Source organism: Rhinoderma darwinii, chromosome 13 (assembly GCF_050947455.1).
Source record: "Rhinoderma darwinii isolate aRhiDar2 chromosome 13, aRhiDar2.hap1, whole genome shotgun sequence".
Classification (NCBI taxonomy): Eukaryota; Metazoa; Chordata; class Amphibia; order Anura; family Rhinodermatidae; genus Rhinoderma; species Rhinoderma darwinii.
In genome coordinates, this window is record NC_134699.1 from 54104857 (window position 1) to 54129262 (window position 24406).

At 45.8% G+C, this 24406-nt stretch overlaps 1 protein-coding gene across 3 annotated transcripts; it reads right to left on the reverse strand.

Annotated features, from left to right (window-relative positions):
• Positions 1-940: 940 nt before the first annotated feature.
• On the reverse strand, positions 941-24304 carry LRRC45 (leucine rich repeat containing 45). Of its 3 annotated transcripts, XM_075846803.1 has the most exons (19): positions 24200-24304; positions 22439-22465; positions 21307-21607; positions 21155-21216; positions 21010-21080; positions 20234-20412; positions 18685-18813; positions 16556-16668; positions 16420-16478; positions 16257-16334; positions 15558-15693; positions 14624-14701; positions 9706-9817; positions 9551-9621; positions 9377-9469; positions 5433-5525; positions 3662-3835; positions 2715-2862; positions 941-1335 (listed from the first exon to the last, which is right to left on the reverse strand). In XM_075846803.1, the coding sequence occupies exons 3-19, from the start codon at positions 21539-21541 to the stop codon at positions 1142-1144; spliced, it is 2025 nt and encodes a 674-aa protein (XP_075702918.1). In that variant the 5' UTR covers positions 21542-21607; positions 22439-22465; positions 24200-24304; the 3' UTR covers positions 941-1141. The 3 variants fall into 3 exon arrangements, 2 of the variants coding, with proteins under 2 accessions (XP_075702918.1, XP_075702917.1); XM_075846802.1 differs by lacking the exon at positions 22439-22465; XR_012851713.1 differs by lacking the exons at positions 941-1335; positions 2715-2862; positions 22439-22465 and adding an exon at positions 4823-5016 and having other exon boundaries at positions 3756-3835.
• Positions 24305-24406: the final 102 nt, after the last annotated feature.

Consider the following 24406-nt stretch of genomic DNA (forward strand, 5'->3'; position numbering starts at 1 on the left):
CCAAGTGGTAGCTGCCCCTATGTGTGAGGACCGCTTGTACTTGGTTGCAGATGAAGACCATTTGAAGTCTGTTACATGGACCTCTAATTTAGCCGCCCCTTCTTCTAACCCCTGTACATATAAATATTTGAGATGGGGATGGCCCAATACAAGAATTGTTGTTAGTTACCACTTGGGTGATGTAGTCAGAGTCTTAGGGGTGTGAGTGCATCACCTGTCACTACTGAAGGGGGCGCCATTGGTCCCAATAGTCTGGGCACCCGCAGCTTGCATTCCCGATCTTCGGACACCTACACTTGGTGTCCGAAGTTATGTAAAGGCAGACGCACGCTACATTCCCTAGTTTATTAGATCTTGTTTGGGTACTGTATGATTGTAATATTGGGGCACCAAATGGTAAATCATATAGAAAGGGGGCATCAATAGAACGTAACCAAGAGGCCACCAACCAAGGCCGGCCCTGGACGTAGTGTTATATATTTTTTTTATATAAAGTGAAGATATTGTGAAGAACAGTGTATGTGAACAAGGCGGAGGTAAAATTAGGGCTATAATGGCAGCAGACTTAGGGGATCGGTGGTGGACTTGACGTGATATCGATGTAGGGAATCTCCAGGCGTGTAATCCTGTAAGTCATTCCTTCCCAAATAAGACAACAGGGTAAAAAGAATGCTGGAACTATATTTATGACGGACAGTATGGTTGGCACTACATTTGGGAACTACGGCTGACAAGACTTACAGGGGTTGTCCAGGCACAGACAACTGATGACATATCCACAGGATGATTGGTGGGGGTCCATGTAATGCCATACGTAGTTCAGAAGCAAATGAGAGATGAATTGGCATGGACCTCGACTACGGGTGAGACGCTGTATAAGTACAGAAAAAAAATCAACCACAATGTAGAATACATAAAAAAAAATCTTTATTTAAAAATAATTACAAAACATACAAAATGCATTACGTAAAAAATAAATGACTATATCGTGATCAGGGAATGTGCAGACAGTATTGAGAAGTGCCCCTCAGGTCTCATACAGCTTTATATGTATGTGACTCATTGAAGGCACTTACGGACTCTGGTTCTAGATTTGAACCGTTTATGGCTTATTGAACATAAAGAGCAAGGACAATTTGGCTCATTTCCTTCCACTGGTGGAGCCAAGCGGTGTACTAATGTAGTTTAGGATGGCGCTTTGTAGAAGGCTGGCTCTCTGTGCTTCTTCCTCTCGCATCCTTAGATTCTCAGCATCCTTCAGTCTCAGCTTCTCCAAAAGGGAAGAGATCTCACTTTCTTTATCCAGCAACATCTCACGGTGGGTATTGGCCTGCACTATGATGACAGAACAAAACTAGACTCATAATACAATCTACAATGACGGGATGCATTGTTACATCAATCTCCTCTATTAAAGAAGACCTCCAGTGGAAACACAACTTTCCATGTCTGCACCCCCCCCCCTGACTGTATACCACTCTCTACACTTCTCTTATGTATACTGTACTTACTTTTTGAACTGCTGCCTTGTCTGTGCTCTAACAAAGCTTGATTCTTAGATTTTCCTAGCTTTCTCATCCTCTCTTTACTTTCTCCTAGGCAGAGGCGTAACTACCGCTGTAGCAGACATAGCAGCTGCTACGGGGTCCACGGCATGAGGGGGCCCGTGATGCCCGCCGACATGGCCCCCCCCATGCCCACTGGCGCCGCTACAAGCCAATATGGCTGCTACAGCGGTAGCGATACCACTACGGGGCCCGGGCCATCTGGCCCCTGACATTTAGGGCCAGGCAGCACAGGCCCCATCATGCCCGGTGGCGTCGCTAGCACCGGAGGGGCCCCAATGCTAGCGACAGCCACATTCACTTGTATCTGCGTCCTCAGGATGCAGATACAATTGATCACTATAGGCTGCAGGCCACATTAGGCCTGCAGCCTATAAGACGCTGGGAAGTCTCACACAGCTGGGAGCTCTGTGGCACTATGCAAAAGGGGGGAGCTGTGTGGCACTATATACAAGGGGGGAGCGGTGTGGCACTATATACAAGGGGGGAGCGGTGTGGCACTATATACAAGGGGGGAGCGGTGTGGCACTATATACAAGGGGGGAGCGGTGTGGCACTATATACAAGGGGGGAGCGGTGTGGCACTATATACAAGGGGGGAGCCTTGTGGCACTATATACAAGGGGGGAGCCGTGTGGCACTATATACAAGGGGGGAGCCGTGTGGCACTATATACAAGGGGAGGGATGTGGCGCAATCTACAGGGTTTGTGTGTGGCTATCTACAGCAATCTGTGTGTGGCGCAAATTATAGGGGTCTGTGTGTGGCACTATCTACTAAGGAGGGCTGTGTGGCACTATATACAATGGAGGGAAGTCTGTGTGACACTATTTACAGGGGGGCTTTATGGCGATAGCTACAGGGGGGATTTATGGCGATATCTACAGGGGGGCTTTATGGCGATATCTACAGGGGGGCTTTATGGCACCATCTACAAGGGAGAGGTGGGGGGACACTATCTACAAGTGGGTTGTGACACTGTCTACAGTGGGGGGTTGTACAGCACTGTCTACAGGGGGCTGTATTGCACAATCTACAGGGGCACTATCTATAAGGGGCCTGCATGTGATACCTGGGGTCGGGGGGTCAGTTAAACTTTTGCTATGGGGCCCAGTCTTTCCTAGTTATGCCCCTGCTCCTGGGCCGTACCTTTCTGCTGTCTCTCTAATGCAGAGATCTTCTCCTTCAGCCCTTCCTGTGCTGTCAACTCAGCTTCAAGGTGCCCCATCTGCTCTTGCAGCTCAACTCGGACCTTTGTTACTTCGGACACCCTCTCCTGGTCCTTCTTTGACAATTCCTGCAGAGAAAATGCAGACCATCACAGCTGCGCTAAGCCAAACATGCAGGTGTAAAAGGTGTTCAAGTCCTTGATAGTAAAGCAAGTCCCCCATGTTCCATAAAATGTACCAACACCTTATCTACTATCAGGAGATTCTACTCAAAAAATCTAAGCCCATTTCATATGGCAACACGTTGTCTCCTGTACTTTAAAGTGAATTTTCACTCTTCCCTGCAGTATGTGATACACTCGCTAATATACATTCCGGTCCCCCGTCGTGCGGATTCTGAGATTTCCATAGATTTTTATGGCGCTGCCGAGGGACCGGAAGTCTAGTTGCACAGTCTTCTTATATGACATACGAATTAGTCATGTGACTGCTTGTACATAGAGTACAGCGGGGTCGGTCACATGACGACGAAGAGTAGTATTGTCCTCAAAAAAGGCTGTGCCACTAGACTTCCGGTGACCCGGCAGCGCTATCAAAATCTAAGAAAATCTCAGAATCAGCGTGACAGGGACCGGAATGTATATTAGTGAGTGTATCACATACTGCAGGGACTACACTGATAATAATTGTTGGTCCCCACATAATTCCTTTAAGCAAAAACATCACTACTGTTCCGGGTGCTGTGCGTGATGTAGGACTGTGAGAACCTTGGTTCGACTACAACTTGCCAGTTTAGAGAAGGGTACAACTGTTAAGATTATGGACACTGTGGGGAAGTGTTGTTTCAATGTGCCAACACCGGAATATAAGCTCCCGTGCCACTGACCATTATCTGTGATTCTGGATATTTTTTCCAGTCATACCCACCTGTTGCAAGCCATCAATTCGCCTTTTTAGACCCTCTATTTCCAGGCTCAGTTGGTTGTTTTGAGATTGTAGTTCCCCAACTAGTTGCTTCTGTTGTAAAACTTGACTCAGAGTCTGATCACGGGACTGAGTTAAGGTTCGTATCTTGTCCTGCAGAATGGCGGCATGTTGCTGCTGCTCAGAGAAACATTTACATTTGATTAAGTTCCTGAAGACCAAATATAATGTGGTAAATACCTAAAGTTTTAGTATGGAGCCATATAGATTATATTAAGGAACAGCATAAGTAACAATTCCTTAGACAATACCCCCAGTGGAAACCAAACTTTCCATGTCTGCACCTGACTGTATACCACTCTCTACACTTCTTTTATATATACTCTACTTACTTTAGAACTGCTGCCTTGTCGGTGCTTTAAAAAAAGCCTCCATCTTGATTCTTAGATTCCCCAGCTTTCTCTTCCTCTCTGCTTTGCTATCTATCCCATGATAATTTAGCACAGAATCACATGACCAGCTAAAGACCACACCATTTCTGCATGCTGGGGGACACTGATTATCATTCTCCTAAATAAGCTGAGAAACCATAAGTATACAGACAGGGAGGCTGCGCTATATTCTTCTACATTATACCTGTGTGACAGGAACCTGTGTAAGTATCGGTGGGGGCTGATGATAGAAGTTTCTGTCCTCCCCTGTGTAATACTATTGGGGTACAGGAACTGCAGAAGCCTGTGATGGGTGACACATAGATCTCTATAGACCCAAGTAGAGAAAGTAGTCACCGAGCCGGATTCACACTGCTGCTAAGCAACCGCCCCGGTCTGATATATAGAGAGAGAAGCAGCAAGAAATATAACAGGACACATGGAATACCAGAATGGTACACAGGGGAAAGTTTTGTTTTGGCCGGAGTGTCCCTTTAACGTTAATATTATTCAACAGAAGATAAAAAGCAGGAATACGTCGGGCAAAGCCACCATCGTATAGGAATGTATACATAGAATGAACATTTATTGAGCACACAACGCGTTTCAAGGTTGATCTGACCACTTCCTCAGGTACATAAAAATGTTAAATGGGTTATCTGGGATTTTAAAAAATTGATGACCTATCCTTGAGATAGGCCATCAGTGTTAGATTGGTGGGGGTTTGACTCACGTCACACCTGTCGATCAGCTATTTGAAGGGGCCGTGGTGCTAGTACGGGCGCTGCAGTCCCTTCATTGTTTACATTGATTTCATATTTGTTCGTACTTGGACACGCCGTCACTTTCATAGCGGCAGCTCAAGGTACTGCAGCCCTGTCCCATTTACTGAATGCATCCAGTGCGGTGCCGGAAATGACCACTTTCCTTGCAACAATTAATGACATATAAAACCATAAAAAGGTAGAAGATACAAATGACAACAAACATAAATAAATCAATGAATAAAATGATATAATAATACAAAAAATGATATTAATAAAATCTCCATAACGACTAAAGAAAAGGACAATTTCCCCATGTATGGAACTCAATCACATATAAAACAGTAACAGGTAGATGATAAATGTAAACAATATCGCTGTTCTTGTTTCTTCTGATTTCTACAAGGATGAACATTTTAATATGACTGACATCAATGCATTACTTCCTACACGGTCAGCAGTTCTTTGATTTTAAGTCAAGCTTTTTTTCGGACGCTGCAGACCGATATTGAAAGCTAAAGATTATGCCGATCCTGTGGTTACGACTGACCAGATGGTAGAGATCTAGATAATCCTCACCTCTTCCTGAAGGGCCGTGCTCCTTGCTTTCTGAACCTCTCCTTCGGCCTGGGCGCGTTCATTGGCCAACGTTAACTTCATCCTGCTCAGTTCCTGCCGAGAAAGATCAATACCATCATTGATGAAAGTGGAGAGCGGCCGACCTGGGGCGGTTTTAGTCGAAGTAGATTTAATAGTAGAGGGCTTATATATTAACCAAATATAAAGAACTGCAAATCTGTCACATCAATGATGTTCCCGATAATATTTATGTCATACGCATGTTCTGGATCATATTCAGACACAATATACAGTCACATTATTATTTAAAGGGGTTCTATTACACGAACACCATTTAAGGTATAATGGGTCTGACCGCTAGGACCACAGTGACCCCAAGAACAAGACTGCCTGTTCCCCCAATGATGACATAGTTGGCCACATACGAGCAGTTCCTCTGCATTGAAGCCTATGGGATACAGAAACAGCTGTCTAAACCTAACTGCATTTAATCCCGATATCCTACTCTCTCCATATAGACATTGATAGGGGTCCAGAACGATGAAAATGATCTTAGCACAGGGTTCCCTCCAGGCCACAGGTAGACAAAAAGCAGCTCTGTAGTGTAAGGATCGCTTTAAAACTACCCTGAACGCCTGTCAGTGTGACGTGGGGGAGTAAGAGATTAAAGAGGACCTGTCATCTCTGTCTGTTTTAGGAAATAATTGCATATTCCCCATGAAATAATGTTGAACAATCTTTTCTTAGAAGTCTATGTTGTGCCATTCCTCTGTTGTTCCTCCTAGAAATGTATGAATAAATTAAACAACTGGGTGTTACCAGTTGGGGGCGTGTCCCTACACAGACTGACACTGTCCAATCAGTGCTGACAGAAGGAGACTGTAGTGACACACTTATTTGATAAGAGGACTAGTAACACCCATACATTTCTAGGAGGTAGAACAGAGGAAGGGCACAATGCAGAGTTCTAAGAAAATGTGTTCCACAATTGTTATTTCATGGGGAATAGAAGTATTTACGAACATAGACATGTCAGGAGAGGTAACAGGTCCTCTTTAAGGTTGACTGCAGTTATATCTGAATTTTAGGGTGATTCGAGGCTCCAGTCTCACCCAGGCCCCCGATGCCTTAGGGCGCAAACGTTTTTCTCCGGATAAAAAGGACAGAATTCCGGAAGTGCTCCACTTATGATGTAGATGTGATAAAATAAGAATACAATAAGGCAATTGACATATTCCAAGTAGGCCTTTTAATGTCAGAGACTGCTAGGTTTAGGATCCCTAAACGACATATTATTAATAGGTTTTTAACGCAAAGAAGCTTTTAAAAGGAAACAAGTTATATGATTGGTTCATGTTATTAATGGAGCGGCTTGTAGATTATGATAAACCTCTAACATTGACTGATGTCCCACATTAGTGTAGGAGCTTCCCAAGAAACATGGGCCTAGGGAGCATGGCTACCTTCTCACGCCTGACACTGGTGCAGATTTTATTACGGCTTTAGTGTCATTGAACGTGTGAGAATGTAAAGATTTACAATTAAACGTCGCCGATTTTGGCCTTGAGGACCTGAAGATTTTTTTCAATTTTGCTTCTGTATTCCAGCAGACATAACTTTTTCATTCTTATGTCTCAATTGCCTTGTTTTTTCCAGGGGCCGATTTGTACTTTTTCTACACTATACACCACAATGTCTAATATTTGGTGTGTATATAAACTTTTGTGTATGTTTTCTTTACTGCAAGTATGCCAGGGCTCCAGATGGCGACTAAAATGTGACCAAAAAATATTATGTGGCTCCAAATTAACCTTTGTGTTTGTTTTTTTAAAATCTGTTTTAGCTTGGAGCGGTGCTTCATAAACATAGATTTATAACAGCCTGCAGCTGCCACCAGAGGGAGCATGGGAGCTTACTGTGTACTGGGTTATTTTTCCTCTAGTGGCGGCATCAGGTAGCCAGAAAGAAGAGCAGATCATTTCTTGTAAACACTGTGGTCAGTCACTCCAGTCTAGTGTAAGCGCTGCCGCCGGTCACTCCACAGTCTAGTGTAAGCGCTGCCGCCGGTCACTCCACAGTCTCATATACGCGCTGCCGCCGGTCACTCCACAGTCTAGTGTAAGCGCTGCCGCCGGTCACTCCACAGTTTAGTGTAAGCGCTGCCTCCGGTCACTCCATAGTCTCATATACGCGCTGCCGCCGGTCACTCCACAGTCTAGTGTAAGCGCTGCTGCAGGTCACTCCACAGTCTAGTGTAAGCGCTGGCGCCGGTCACTCCACAGTCTCATATATGCGCTGCCGCCGGTCACTCCACAGTCTAGTGTACGCGCTGCCGCCGGTCACTCCACAGTGTAGTGTACGCGCTGCCGCCGGTCACTCCGCAGTCTCATATACGCGCTGCCGCCGGTCACTCCACAGTCTAGTGTAAGCGTTGCCACAGGTCACTCCACAGTCTAGTGTAAGCGCTGCCGCAGGTCACTCCACAGTCTAGTGTAAGCACTTCCGCCGGTCACTCCACAGTCTAGTGTAAGCACTGCCGCCGGTCACTCCACAGTCTAGTGTAAGCGCTGCCGCCGGTCACTCCACAGACTCGTATACGCGCTACCGCCAGTCCATCCACAGTCTAGTGTAAGCGCTGCCGCAGGTCACTCCACAGTCTAGTGTAAGCGCTGGCGCTGGTCACTCCACAGTCTAGTGTAAGCGCTGGCGCTGGTCACTCCACAGTCTAGTGTAAGCGCTGCCTTCGGTCACTCCACAGTCTCGTATACGCGCTACCGCCAGTCAATCCACAGTCTAGTGTAAGCGCTGCCGCAGGTCATTCTACAGTCTAGTGTAAGCGCTGCTTCTGGTTACTCCACAGTCTCGTATACGCGCTGCCGCCGGTCACTCCACAGTCTAGTGTAAGCGCTGCCGCCGGTCACTCCACAGTTTAGTGTAAGCGCTGCTGCAGGTCACTCCACAGTCTAGTGTAAGCGCTGCTGCAGGTCACTCCACAGTCTAGTGTAAGCGCTGCTGCAGGTCACTCCACAGTCTAGTGTAAGCGCTGCTGCAGGTCACTCCACAGTCTAGTGTAAGCGCTGCTGCAGGTCACTCCACAGTCTAGTGTAAGCGCTGCTGCAGGTCACTCCACAGTCTAGTGTAAGCGCTGCTGCAGGTCACTCCACAGTCTAGTGTAAGCGCTGGCGCCGGTCACTCCACAGTCTAGTGTAAGCGCTGGCGCCGGTCACTCCACAGTCTAGTGTAAGCGCTGGCGCCGGTCACTCCACAGTCTAGTGTAAGCGCTGGCGCCGGTCACTCCACAGTCTAGTGTAAGCGCTGGCGCCGGTCACTCCACAGTCTAGTGTAAGCGCTGGCGCCGGTCACTCCACAGTCTAGTGTAAGCGCTGGCGCCGGTCACTCCACAGTCTAGTGTAAGCGCTGGCGCCGGTCACTCCACAGTCTAGTGTAAGCGCTGGCGCCGGTCACTCCACAGTCTAGTGTAAGCGCTGGCGCCGGTCACTCCACAGTGTAGTGTACGTGCTGCCGCCGGTCACTCCACAGTCTCATATACGCGCTGCCGCCGGTCACTCCACAGTCTAGTGTAAGCGCTGGCGCCGGTCACTCCACAGTGTAGTGTACGTGCTGCCGCCGGTCACTCCACAGTCTCATATACGCGCTGCCGCCGGTCACTCCACAGTCTAGTGTAAGCGGTGCCGCCGGTCACTCCACAGTCTAGCGTAAATGCTTCCTTTATTTGTAATGTTCATTTTTAATTTGGTGACCAAAAAATATAATTTTTCTCCTAAATATTTAGACATAGAAGCCAAATATCCCCAAGCGATGTTTTTAGCCTAGAGCCCTTAAGACTAAGAAGCTATTTTAATACAAATGCCGGATTTCCGGATCTCTTTTGGTACCGGTGATGTGTGTATATTTTAAAAGGCACTAAAAATGTGTCACCTCACCTCGTCAAGTGCCAGTTTTGTAGCTTCAAGACGCTGCATCCGTTCTTGCGTCGCCCGCTCACCGTCCTCCATGTGACGCGTCATGTGCTCTACCTGTGATCACATAAGAGGTTAGAGATGGTCACTGAGATGGTAAGAGCCAACAATATCAATGGAATTAATCTATCTCCTTACTTCTTTCTGACGCAGCGTACTGGCTTCATCTTGTGACTGTCGGAATCTTCTCTTCTCTGTTTCCAAGCGTTCTGTGAACAAGACACAATTGAAATAAATAAAATAAATGAATACCTGCGTTTCATCCGGTCTGAGCTAGATCGCTCCGTCCTTGCCTTCCGCCTGCACAGCCCGCAGCTTCAGCTCTGCACTCGTGTTCGTCAGTTCTTGCTTCATATCAAACAATTGGTCCTGCTGCATCTTGCACTTTCTCTCCAGCTCATTCACCTTTAGGTTATAAAAGCGGATAAAATAAAAAAAAAAAAGATAAAAATAAATGCAACTACCAAAACAAACTGCTACAAGCAATGAGTGCTCCAATACAAGAGACCTGTTAAAGCAGTGATCCCCAACCACCGGGCCACGGACCAATACCGGGCCGTGGATCATTTGGTACCGGGCCGCGGTATCTGGTATTCGCCTCGGTGGCCGCAGGGAATTGCGGGCGAAAAATCGCACCAAATTATGGTGCAGTTTTTCGCCCGGAGTGTCCGCTGCGGATAACTACTGAGTGGATGGCGTTTTATCCTAGGAGACCGCAGCAGCCTGGAGCAGTCCCATGGGATGAATCGTCATCCCAGGAGGCCGGCTTGGAAGAAGTAACAGACTACTGAGTAAGCAGAAGATTTTTGTTGCATTTTGGTGTTTTTTTGCAGCGGAATCGCTGCTATTCTGCAGCAATAAATGCAACATCTGCTATTTGTAAATACAATTGACATGCTGCGGAATAAAAGTCTGCAGCGCATGTCAATCCCTGAGTGTTTTTTCCGCTAAGTATTTACGCAGTGAATGGATGAGATTTGTTCTATTTCATCCACTTTGCTGCTACTGTATTAGACCCTGTTCACACTGACCATTTTGCAGGCAGAAAAAAAAAAAAAGCTGATTTTGACCTGCCTGCATTTTCTTGCCACTGTTTTAGTGTCATTTTCCGGCAGTGGCCATTGAGCGATGCGGGCGAAAAACACAGAGAAAAAGGGTATCTCTGCCTCCCATTGACGGAACCGCGGGAAGAAAGAGCATGTCACTATTTTTCAATGGGAGGCGTTTTCTGGCGCAGATTCCTACGTGGTTTCCACGTAAAAATCAGCGCCAAAAAACTCAGTGTGAACAGGGCCTTATGCTGTGAATTTTCCGCAACGAATTCCGTCACCCCCCCACCTTTCCGTGGAAAATTTGTTTTGCATGAAACTGGTCCTTGGTTAAAAAAAAGTTGGGGACCGCTGTTTTAAAGGATATGTAAACTTTTTTTTTTATTTTTTACTAAAACAATGTTTTTTAGTGCGTTGTGGACCTTTGTAATTTATTTTTATTCAAAATTTTTTTTACTTTTTCAGACACAGCTCCTATGTATCCTGGATACATAGATGTTGTATTGTGCGGTGAAACCTGAATCCGTCAGGTCAGCAGCACATGCAGGATCCACCTGTTATCGATCACATCTAAGTTATCCAATTCCCATTATTTTAACAGATTCACTTATGTCTGAGCTGTAAGGGACCCTGAACACTGGGACCCCACCAAACACTAAAACGATAGGGCTACAACACTCTTCTGAGCACCATGCCCCATCGGCTGCTGTCATCCTCGCTTATGGAAGACATAAAGGCCCATTGACTGTTCTATTGATATGTCATAAATGTATCTGGGGGGGGGGGGGACCCTTTGAAAAGCCCAGATGCCAGAGTTTTTACACATGCACCGTCATAAAGCTAAGTATATGAATGTGGTGCATATACAGAGACCTATTCACTGACTTTACCTGCAGGCGTGGCACAAAGTTCTAACAATGTAAAATTAAGAGCACTTTTAAGTACAGTGAGGTAAGTAAAAACTTTAAAAAAACTGACGTCTTAGTTTTGATCGGTGGGGGTCCGAGCACTGAGACCCCCACCGATCGCTAAAACGAAGCAGCATGAGCGCTTAGCCCCTCCGTTTGTGATCGGCTTTTCTCGGAAAGCTCAAGAATTGGTGTACAGGCTCAATAGACCATCTACGAGCCCCCTACATCAATTGCTCGGCTTTCCAAGAAAAGCCGTTCAGAAACTAAGTGGATCAGCGCTCACCCGCGCGCTTCTGCCGCTTCGTTTTAGCGATCGGTGGGGGTCTCCGTGCTCGGACCCCCGCCAATCAAAACTTCTGACATGTCAAAAGTTTTTTGAAAGTTAAGTTGCCCTTTAACCCTAAAGAACAATAAATAAATACCCTCTGTTGGTCTCTCATACTACACATTAAGTCACAGAGAGACTAAACCAGTCAACAGCTATGATGTTTGCACTATCAATGGAAAGTCCATGTTGTTTTTTTCTTCTTCGACTTCTGCGATTCCAGATTATATTATACTCCTGCGCTAAAGACACCTCCAGCATTACGAGACGTTCGGATATCAGATGCTGATTTAAAGGGATTTTACTGTGTACAGAATTATTTGCAGTTGATAAATTACTTTTAACAACTGTAATATAAAATATGCTACTACAAATACATGATCTCCATGCGATCTGCCGCTTGAAGGCTTGTGAGATTCCTTACTACTTTTGATCTGCTTTGTATACAGAACATTAGGGCCCAATTCTTCTAGGAGAAAGCAAGCACAGATTTAATATTAATACAGCGCTTATAGTCTTGAGTTCAGAACTTGCTCAAGTGCTTATTACAGATAAGATCAATGTCCAGAAGTATTTCTATTATGACCAGCGGGTTGTGGTCCCGCTGTGCTACTCCACTGGTTTGGCTTAGGGCCACCTCTAAGGGCGTTATCTAAGTAGCGGGTAGCTGGACACAGGCTGGTAGCGGGTAGCTGGACACAGGCTGGTAGCGGGTAGCTGGACACAGGCTGGTAGCGGGTAGCTGGACACAGGCTGGTAGCGGGTAGCTGGACACAGGCTGGTAGCGGGTAGCTGGACACAGGCTGGTAGCGGGTAGCTGGACACAGGCTGGTAGCGGGTAGCTGGACACAGGCTGGTAGCGGGTAGCTGGACACAGGCTGGTAGCGGGTAGCTGGACACAGGCTGGTAGCGGGTAGCTGGACACAGGCTGGTAGCGGGTAGCTGGACACAGGCTGGTAGCGGGTAGCTGGACACAGGCTGGTAGCGGGTAGCTGGACACAGGCTGGTAGCGGGTAGCTGGACACAGGCTGGTAGCGGGTAGCTGGACACAGGCTGGTAGCGGGTAGCTGGACACAGGCTGGTAGCGGGTAGCTGGACACAGGCTGGTAGCGGGTAGCTGGACACAGGCTGGTAGCGGGTAGCTGGACACAGGCTGGTAGCGGGTAGCTGGACACAGGCTGGTAGCGGGTAGCTGGACACAGGCTGGTAGCGGGTAGCTGGAGACAGGCTGGTAGCGGATAGCTGGAGACAGGCTGGTAGCGGATAGCTGGACACAGGCTGGTAGCGGATAGCTGGAGACAGGCTGGTAGCGGATAGCTGGAGACAGGCTGGTAGCGGATAGCTGGAGACAGGCTGGTAGCGGGTAGCTGGACACAGGCTGGTAGCGGGTAGCTGGACACAGGCTGGTAGCGGGTAGCTGGACACAGGCTGGTAGCGGGTAGCTGGACACAGGCTGGTAGCGGGTAGCTGGACACAGGCTGGTAGCGGGTAGCTGGACACAGGCTGGTAGCGGGTAGCTGGACACAGGCTGGTAGCGGGTAGCTGGAGACAGGCTGGTAGCGGGTAGCTGGAGACAGGCTGGTAGCGGGTAGCTGGACACAGGCTGGTAGCGGGTAGCTGGACACAGGCTGGTAGCGGGTAGCTGGACACAGGCTGGTAGCGGGTAGCTGGATACAGGCTGGTAGCGGGTAGCTGGAGACAGGCTGGTAGCGGATAGCTGGACACAGGCTGGTAGCGGATAGCTGGACACAGGCTGGTAGCGGATAGCTGGAGACAGGCTGGTAGCGGATAGCTGGAGACAGGCTGGTAGCGGATAGCTGGAGACAGGCTGGTAGCGGATAGCTGGAGACAGGCTGGTAGCGGATAGCTGGAGACAGGCTGGTAGCGGATAGCTGGAGACAGGCTGGTAGCGGATAGCTGGAGACAGGCTGGTAGCGGATAGCTGGAGACAGGCTGGTAGCGGATAGCTGGAGACAGGCTGGTAGCGGATAGCTGGAGACAGGCTGGTAGCGGGTAGCTGGATACAGGCTGGTAGCTGGATACAGGCTGGTAGCGGGTAGCTGGATACAGGCTGGTAGCAGGTAGCTGGATACAGGCTGGTAGCGGGTAGCTGGATACAGGCTGGTAGCGGGTAGCTGGATACAGGCTGGTAGCGGGTAGCTGGATACAGGCTGGTAGCGGGTAGCTGGATACAGGCTGGTAGCGGGTAGCTGGATACAGGCTGGTAGCGGGTAGCTGGATACAGGATGGTAGCGGGTAGCTGGATACAGGCGGGTAGCGGATAGCTGGATACAGGCGGGTAGCTGGATACAGGCTGGTAGCGGGTAGCTGGATACAGACTGGAAGCGGATAGCTGGATACAGACTGGAAGCGGATAGCTGGATACAGACTGGTAGGGGATAGCTGGATACAGACTGGAAGCGGATAGCTGGATACAGACTGAAAGCGGATAGCTGGATACAGGCTGATAACAGAGAGCTGGCGTGGACTGGAATCAGGATGCAAACAGCAACCATTTCAGGACACAACTAGGTTGCACCAAAGTTGCTCAGGCACCAGGTGATCTGAGGAGGTGCATTATATAGTCCAGGAGAAACAGGGATAGAGGATTTTGAATTGCGCACTCTCTGGCTGCCTCTTAAAGGGCCAGCAAGCAGGAGAGCAGGGGGAGAGGCAGGTAGAAGACGCCAGCAGCCACGCAAGGCAGCAGGACCAGGCTGCCGGCAAGGCAGGTATCAGACTTGGCAGCGGGGATCGCCAGCAGGAGTGGCAACTGCCACTGACATTAAATTTTTTTTGTACAGGGAGTACACTACTTTGAATGCCAAGCAATTTAAATACAGTACAGGACGGTCCAGTTTTACTGTGTAATGGTAATGTCTGAGCCGTAATATACTAGTAGTCCTGAGTACGGACATAGTAATACCTTATTCCGGTAGAGCAGAGCTTTCTCATTATTAGCGGCCAGTTCTTGTCTGAGTTTTGCTTCCCGCATTGCAGATTCCTAAAGACAAAAGACATTGCACCATTAGATTAGGCAATAAAGGAAATCAGCTAAGCGGTTTCCTGCTACCAGTATTATTACACAACATGAATCCTATGGGTCTAATCACACACAAAGCCGGCCTTCCTCCTCATTGTAATCGGACTTAAAGGTACACCTTTGAAAGACATTTTTATAAAAAAAAAGTTATCACTATGATTGATGCAACTTTCTAATTACTTTTTATTAAAAATGATTTTTACTTTATGAGATACAGCTGCTTTGTATCCTGTATACTGAGCAGCTATATCGTGTGCGAAGACCTTAATCCATCAGGTCAGCAGGACTGATAGCGGATCCTCATGATCGAGCAGTTATCGATCACATCATAACTTAGATGTGATCGACAACAGGTGGATCCCTTGTGTCAGAGACATGCGGAACCCGCTTTCGGAGTTTAATAATTTATCCGGTTTCTATATCCAATAATTCACGTAGCCATGTGCTAAAAAAATCTGGGCTACAAATTGCAACCACTTAGCCCCATGTTATCTGTGGACATGCATGAGCTGATGGCTAGAAAACTACAGTGGGTAAGAAGCATTTACAAAAATAGCAAAATCGAGTCTTGGGACACAAAGAGTAGCCCCTTCTTTTTATCAATTTGTGGCGTTCGATGCTCACAGGCACGCACTGCCATGTCAGAAGATCTACTCTACTGATCAATTTTGGTTGCGGTTAGGGATTGTGAGCATTATAATGTAAAAATATCTGTAGTGTGTGAATAAACTACTAAGAATCGACCATGTATCATAGCCCAAGTGTTAAATGCATCTAATCCCCTGCACCCCTCCCCTCCCCTCACACCTCTCCTGACCTCCTTCTCCTTCCTCAGTTCCTTGGCATGTAGTTCTCTCATGCTGGAGCTATCCCGCTTTGTTTGAGTCAGGATCACCCCAAGGTCTTGCACTTTCTGCTGTGATAAAGCCAAGGCTGCATCATTCATGTGTAACCTGCAGAGAGAGAGGACACATTTTAGAAGATTGGCTATACAACAACATATGTCTAAGTAAAGGGGGTCTAGACATCTGTGTAAAAAGTGCCAGCCACCTACTTGAAGTTCCATCAGGACAACCTCTGTCTATATGTCCTTTTAGGGTGTGTATATATATATATATATATTATATATATATATATATATATATACTCTTCAGCTCTCGGCAGACAAGGACAAGACTGTGTGATCTCTCGTGAGAGATCACACAGTCTTGGAGTCCTCTGTTGCCGAGAGCTGAAGAGTGAGTGAGAGCGTGCGCGCACGCGCTCTCCTCTCTCCAGCTCTTGCTGTGGCACTGTATATAGTCGTAGCAAGTGGTTAATGAGCAAATTAAACTAAAATAATTAAACAGAGACACATACTAAGAGCGACAGGTCTGTCAACAGCAGCTTGTTGACGGTGTCCAAACAGCAACACAAATTTTTCTATCTGCACCGCACATAGTAAAAATGAGTCATAGCCGAAGAGTGACTTAGCTCTGATTTGCCCTAGAATAAAATGACTCACAGTAGTCCTTACTTGGCCGTCATTGAATTAACTACTGATTTCCTGTCGTCCAGCGTCTCTTGAAGTTTGCTGACTTGCAAAGTCGTAGTCCTGAAGAAGGAACAGAAGAAAAAAAATAAGAAATAGAACAGAAAAATCTATTTTCTAGATGAAGACATCCTGTGGGAAGACCAACCTTGTGGTGCGGCTCATCTCCTCCCTCTGTTTATCAATGGTTCCCATCAAGTCCAGGAACTATAGGAGAAAACACAAAGTTTACAAGAACCTGGAAGATCAACAGGAAAAAGGCTGGAGAAGAGCACGTCACCCACCTGCTTGTTCTTCTCCTGCTTCAAATGATGGACTTCCTTGGTCAGAACCTGCCTCTGATTCACGGTGTCCTTCTTTACCGTCTGTCTCTCAAGGTTATAATCTATGGCCTGTTCTGTAATACAGAGATACTAATACTCAGGTTATATCACTAGAACAGGTATATGGTCCCAACTCTTATCGGTGTCCCCCCCGTCCCCCATTTTAATATGACAGATAGTTGATGTTCTAATATTTTTTTTTTCCCAAATGCATCGAAAATTGATGCAAACTGTCATCATCTGTCCAACTGGTTTCAATATAAAGCAAAAAAAAAAAAAAGTAAGCAAGACCATGTGATGTCTTTCACCAATTAAGACGTTTATGTGCAATGAGGTCTTTAGAGATGACATCTGATACATAATAATTGCCCCTGTCTGGAATAACTCTACATGAGATTGCGGTCTATTCACATTTGCATTTTGAGACCAAGTTCTTAACTTTGAAAAAGTTGAAAAAAATTTGTCACAAGTGCCTCCCATTGTGTTGATCCAAATCACAAAACACATCAGCGTCTACATACATTCAGACAGAACTGCCAACAGGTAAGGCTTCGTTCACATCTGCGTCAGGGCTCCGTCATGTGTTCCGTCTGAGCTTTCCATCAGGGGAACCCATGAACGGGACCCTGAATGAAATAAACGGAATCCATAGGTTTTCGTTTGCATCACCATTGATTTCTATGGCGACGGATCCGGTGCAAATGGTTTCCGTTTGTCTTTGTTGTGTAAGGGTTCTGGCGTTTTGAAGGAATGAACTACGCTATTGATTCCGTTAAAACGACGGAACCCTTGCACAACGGTGACAAACGGAAACCATTTGCACCGGATCCGTCACCATTGAAATCAATGGTGATGCAAATAGTAACCTATGGTTTGCGTTGGTTTCAGTCAGGGCTCCGTTCATGGGTTCCCCTGATGGAAAGCTCAGACGGAACACACGACGGAGACCTGACGCAGATGTGAACGAAGCCTAAGATGTAGATATTGATATAGATCAGGGGTCAGCAACCTTTGGCACTCTAGCTGTTGTGAAACTACAATTCCCATCATGCCCTGACAGCCAAAGGCTTTATGATGCAAAACGGTCAGGGCATGATGAGAAATGCCGAAGGTTGCTGACCCTTGCTGTAGATGGTGATTTGTATCCACACGAGGTCTTTATGACAACACTGCACCTGACAAATCAAAAGGGGACATGTTATCAGACAGTCTCTCAGTAGTGCAGTCTCAGGCTTTGGGCCTGTAATTTCAATTCAATTATATATATCGGCAAAAAAGACTAAAAACAAAAAATAACTGATATTTTAATATACAGTAAAAAGTTGTTATACATTTCTTCTTCTAGTTCTCCTTAACAAGGTGTTTAGGGCATGCACAAGTGGAGAGAAAAGGCTTAAACAAATAGAAATACCACGTAATGCAATGTTAATGACATGGTAAAATGGACACATATATTTTACATATATATACTAAAAATACAATTTTCTCCCATTTGCTTCAGAGACAAGTGTCACCTGTGGGATCTCTTTGCCTGAATGCTCAAGGGATCTTCTACAGACTCCAAAACGTATGCGACATTGGTAGACGATGAAACATACTACATATAGTATCATGTGACAAACCCCTGAGACTCTGGGGACAAACGCTATGTAAGGCAGCCTCATCATGTCATCACTCAAGAACCATTTAAGATTTACAAGGTTTGTAAAGTGTACCTCCACCTTTGAGGCCACTTTGGAGAAAATATTAATAAAATACACAAAGATCAATATTCTCATATACGGTTATAACCAGAATTAAGCTCATTAGCAGCAGGGTTGAGATAGAAAAACCCAAAGAACACACATGTATGTAAACACACACGAACTACTCCCCCTCCCCTCTCCATACACTTCAATGGGCAGCAGCCGTAACATAGTTTGCAGACACCCGTGTACAGATTTTAGAAGTAAATTCAGAGTGTGTGATCAGTGAAGAGGATGAGGAGTCTGATAAGCGGATAGACTTTATTAATATAGTGTTGATCAATTTCTTATTGCTGTGAAGACTTTATTTATTCCCAAACATATGACATGACGCTCTTTACTTACCAATAGCCTTTAAGATGTCACTAGGGATGTTGTTTCCTGACAGCTCCATCTTCATTATGGTCTTATTGCTCTGAAGACAATCATGAAGTGCTCGACCTCCTAGTAGACCAATGTTATTCCATCGCAGGTCTGTGGAAAGCGATACCAATAGTTGTCCCTTAGAACTTGGCTGCACAATGAGTGAATAACAGGACTAAGAAGAAACTTGTGTTTTTGTATATATGTATCGGTCACCTCCACACACCGGCAATATTGATCTACATTATGGGATCATATAGCACCACCATGAATTTCTAAGATTCTGTGCACACTACATTTTAGCCCTGTTTAGCGTGTAAATCGGAAAAGCTCCCGACATACACGTTAACCATGTCCATAGGGCTCCTTTAGCTCCGTTCCATGGGGCTGGTATATGTGAATATATATTTTGTTTGAGCATGGAATATCTTAGTATACTAAGCTTTTCCATCCCGAGGGATCCAGCCTAAAGGTGTATACTGCACATTATATGTCTTCGAAACATAGGAGCCACTGTATGGACAGTGACATCCGTAACTCATAGACCATAATAGTATCCACTTAACGTATATGTCATAAACAGGGTCATGAGAGTTCAGGACATATACGTTTAACCTATACCTTTAAACTCTATGGTGATAGATGTCACTGCTAGGCATCCGTCACAGCCTACATTTAACATATACGTTAGGATCTTGTAACCTGTCATTTACAGCGAGATCTCGCGAGAGTACGCTTCCTCTGCTGTAACTACCACAGACAGAGTAACGAATTCCAGAGATTGTGAATAGACATCCTGTGGAATGTCTATTCACTGTCTAAACACTTCAGTATTGTTAATGTGTTAGTATAAGACAGCACATAAGGATCTAGCAGGAGTAAATGAATGGAGAGGAGTGCATGATGCTGATTGGTCAGCGTCATACACTCCTCTGTACAACGCCCACTTGGTCTAAAGTAAAAACACGCCCACTTGGGCATTCAGCAACTCATTAGCATAAATCTAAAATCGCGAATAAAGTGGTGAAAATAGATCGTTTTTAAAAAATAAAAAGCATTACTGTCACCTACATTACAGCGCCGATCTCCTTATATAGGAGATCGGGCACTTAGAATGTGGTGACAGAGTCTCTTTAAAGTGTAACTAAACGTTCAATAAACTTCTGACATGTCAGAAGTTTTGATTGGTGGGGGTCCGAGCACTGAGACGCCCACCGATTGCTAAAACGAAGCGGCAGAAGTGCTCGTGTGAGCGCTCAGCTGCTTAGTTTCTGTTCGGCTTTTTCCGGAAATCAATGTAGCAGTGTACAGACTCAATAGAAAGTCTAAGAGCCCGTACTCCGATACATTGGCTTTCCGGAAAAAAACGAACAGAAACGAAGCATCTTAGCGCTCACACGAGCGCTTCTGCCGCTTCGTTTTAGCGATTGGTGGGGGTCTCAGTGCTCGGACCCCCACCAATCAAAACTTCTGACATGTCAGAAGTTTGTGGAAAGTTTATTTACCCTTTAAACCATATTAAAATCCATACCTAATTCTCGTAGTGTGAGGTTCTGTTTCAGGGATGTGGAAAGTTCTTCTGCCCCTTTATGGTTGATCTGGTTATTGCGGAGATCCAATCTTTGAAGAGTCTGATTACAGCTAAGGCCATCGCAGAGCAGGGAGAATCCATCTTCCCACATGCCCAGGTTGTTCCACTCCAAAGTCAGACTGCCACGCGGAAAACAAAAAACGGCATGGATTAAACATTCCTGCGGTACATCTAGTTTTTACATATCATGATATAATCTGCAGCATTGTGTAAATAATTTTCTAACAGTCCTTGCCCCCAGTTCGGCACACCAACTCTGTAAAGAATAACTAGCTTGACATTTTTCTTCCCCCATAAATCAGTAGTAAATATAAAAATATGAAAACTGTAATTTTTTTAATTTACAGGAAAGGGGCATCGTCTTCACTTTCCAGATGTCTGTAGTTCCCCCTTTCTCTGTAAAAGTTCACAAACCACCTCAGTCCCCAAAAAAAGCCATCTAGAGAAATGAAATAAAATAGAAGTCAGAGAGGAGGGGAGGGGGATGCAGCTGCAGTTTTACCCCCAGTTCTTACAGTTCTGAGCCCGCCCATTCATCAAGCATGGAGAAAGAAAATGAGAATTTGCAGAAACTAGTAGAGGAAAGAAAAAAGGACTGCAACATTTTTGACTACACCACATGTAATATACAATGAGAATGACATCATATATTTTGATATAACGTTAGGACCACAATGACACGTCCACTTGATGATAGTAGGGGGGACATCACAGACCTGATTACAGAAGTGTTGTGTCTTAAGAGCTTCCCCAACGCTTCTGCACCTTCACCACGCAGATTATTACCCTACAAGAATAAAGACCGTCTTACTTCAAGAGTCCGCCAACAACCCGAGGACATCCTACAAAGTCCACACTGACCTTCAAGTCCAAGTACTTTGTTACAGCATTACCGCGGAGGCCGTGCAAAATATGTTTTAAACCTGTGAACATAGAAAAGGACGATCCGTAATCACCAACCTATCACTTCAGAGATATAAGGGCATACATTAGTGGCACTACGTGGCACGTACCGTCCTCACTGAGCATGCAGTCACTCAGGACCACGTGGGAGAAAGTAACATCGTTCTGCAAGAGAAGACCCAGGACCTGACAGGACTCGATGGAAATATTTTGGGTGGATAAATCCAGTTTCTCTTTTCCGGACGACTCTCTCATTCCCTGCAGCTCCTTTAACACTCCATCCTGGGGGTCTGATCCCTTCTCTTGACACAACCTGATATATAACCGTTTCAGCTCATCCATCATTTGAGCGTTAATGGAAAACTTCCGGTGCTACCTCCCACGGAAAAACCCAGCAGAGGTCAGTGGAACCTGAAAAAGATAGATTATTATTAAAGGGGTCACCCCGAAAATGGTTTGTTTTTTTTAAAGAAAATTGTCATTTGTATTAGGTTTTTCACCAAAGGAGAATAGTTAGTAATGTAAAGAGGTATATAGGGGGGAAAGGGTAGACTTCAAGGTAAGTGTATACATTACAATCAATATGAGCAGTTAACTCGGAAAGTAAGAACCTATGATAAGCCTGGATAAGCGTCCTTCCGTCCCAAATCAGACAGCGGGAAAAGAAGCGTCCAACTCCCATTGGAATGAAGGGGAGGCGGAAATCTGGGAGGAAAATTTAGCCGATCAAGTGACTAGTACATGAGTCAGAGAGGTGAACCCAAAAAATATATATAATATACATAGGTTGTCAAGTGTAATGGAAGTTTCGTTAGAGTATTCAAAAGTGGAGTGGGCAAATTGACGGGTAGAGTTCATTTTATGCCATGACAATCTAGCAATTTAGTGAATTTGGGTCTGGAGGTTAGGGGGGAGAGATCAAAGTTTGGGGGATTGTGAGAAGTCATCGGAATACAAAGTGATCCCAAATTATCTATCCCAAACCTCCACACCAGGGGACAAACTAATCTCCATGGCCAATGGTTCGATACAAAAGGCGAAGCTTCAGCTACCAGGCTAATCAGGGCAGATTTACCAATGTGCCTAGAATGTGTCGAAAAATGCACCACAATCTGGAGCATTTTGGCATATTTTATTTGATAGGGGAAGGGCTTAGCGGAAAAGGGGCGGGGCTTGAAACGTAACTATGTCGAGTTTAGGATCGTAAACGGTCTGTAGTTGGAGCAATCCATGGGGTCTTACCCTGGCTTCGGGATGGTAGCGGTTCACCTTTAGGGAAAAAACGAAACAAAGGTAATATGTCTGGGACTAAAATGTCATAAATTTTGTATTCAAAATAAGGAAGCCGGTCGGATCCTGGAGATTTGCCACTCAGAAGGCTCTTAACCACCTCAGACAGCTCCTCCAAAGAGATACCAATATTTAAAGAAAATGACTTATGAGAACGGAACCTGACATGCTGCGGCCGGGGTACACAGCGCTCCTTGGCCCTGGCCGCCATCTTTCCCAGGATGCCTGGACCACAACTTGAACTAGAAATATAAACCTCCAGAACGTAATGTCTATGTGAGTAACAACAATGGAGCTTCTCAAGAGCACGTAGAGCCAGTGTTGTTACCCGTAGGTCACATCTGCGGTTCCTCATGGCAAAGTTACATATATTTCCTGGGCATCACCCTGGTCCTTCTGTCGCTTTAGTACCGATATGTTAAGTCGCCCTGCGTCATTGGTACTAGAGCAACGATAAGAACCAGGATGGTACCCGGGATAGGCAAATAATATTCCTCACTTCCCCTTTGATATGGTTTATGGTTTCTCAGCTTCTTTAGGAGAATATAGAGAGAAGGATAATGACAGTGTCCCCCAGCATGCTGAAATGGTATGGTCTTTAGCTGGTCATGTGATGCTGTGCTGAAGCATCATGGGATTGATAGCAAAGCAGAGAAGAAGAGAAAGCTGGGGAAATCTAAGAATCAAGATGGAGGCTTTTTTAAAGCACGGACAGTTCAAAAAGTAAGTACGGTATACATAAAAGAAGTGTAGCGTGGTATACAGTCAGGTGTGGGGTGCAGACATGGAAGGTTGTGTGTCCGCTGGAGGTCTTCTTTAACTTAAATTACATTTTCAGTGCAAAAATCTGCACTGAATTCTGTCATGTCTGAATTTACCAACCCTGTAGAATACATTCAGTGCAAATCCATGGCTAAACGGATAGATTATGAGAACGATATTTTATAGGGGGATTATTATTATTTCCTTATATATAAGATGGGGCTTTCCATTACCACTGATAAATCCCCTTCCTTCTGCCCCGTTGAGGCAAGTTGATGACATAGAGGGGAGTCTATTAATATCAAAGGGCGCTGCGTGGTGTAAAACTCGCCGGGCGCTCCCCCTGGTAATAAAAGCCTTTTGCAGGGGGCCTGGCGGCAATAATCTCATTCTTGAGGGACCCGTAACATAGATAGACGTGGTCTTTAAACAAAAAGATGCATATTTTTGCCGTTATTCATTACAGCCCCAATACCCAAAGTCTTGGGGTCGCTCTCTTCTGAAATTATATTCTGCACTGCCAGGATTTTTGTTGGTGTCGACTAAAGAAATCCTTCCAGTTTGTAGAAAGCTTCGTCATGGCCAAAATAGGAATATTATGTAAGGCCAGGGCTACACTGCGACACCATTTACGTGATTGCCGGGCTCAGATCACATGACGCGACAGGGACCGGTTCCAGCGGAGCCACTTTTACCGGACTGCCTTGGTCCCCATTAACTACTATTGGAATTTACGCCTGACGGGCATCACAACGCGCCTATGGGCATCGCATAACTTGGACGCTGCTTCGCCTTTCACGTCGCGACCACGTACGTCAAGAGTGGTCACCGAGCCCTGACCTTAGAAAAGACAGAAATAACACTACAGAGAAGTAATAATGCACTGCACAGAGAGCCTGAGTTATACAATGAGGGGATATAAACCACTAGTCAGTCCCTGCAGCCACTTACCTCTACCAACTCTCAGTCTCTCCATGTACACACAACATGTAACCAGGAAGAACCTGCAATACCCCAAGGAATGTCACTGAAAAACTACAAGCTTATTAGAGGCGCCATTTTGGCAACGCCGCATCATGAAACTGACAAGCCGTTTATCGCCAAAAACATGGCCGCCCTCAGTGATGTCACTAGAGACAAACTACAGGGTTTGACTTT

Bases quoted from the DNA above. Each gene is read 5' to 3' on its own strand.
- LRRC45 (XM_075846802.1), bottom strand. From the start codon at position 21,541: ATGATGGATGAGCTGAAACGGTTATATATCAGGTTGTGTCAAGAGAAG. The intron at 16,669-18,684 runs GTAAGTAAAGAG...TCTGTATTACAG, and splicing joins TGACATCTTAAAGGCTATTG to AACAGGCCATAGATTATAAC. The intron at 5,526-9,376 runs GTGAGGTGACAC...CTTTCTCGGCAG, and splicing joins CAAAACTGGCACTTGACGAG to GAACTGAGCAGGATGAAGTT.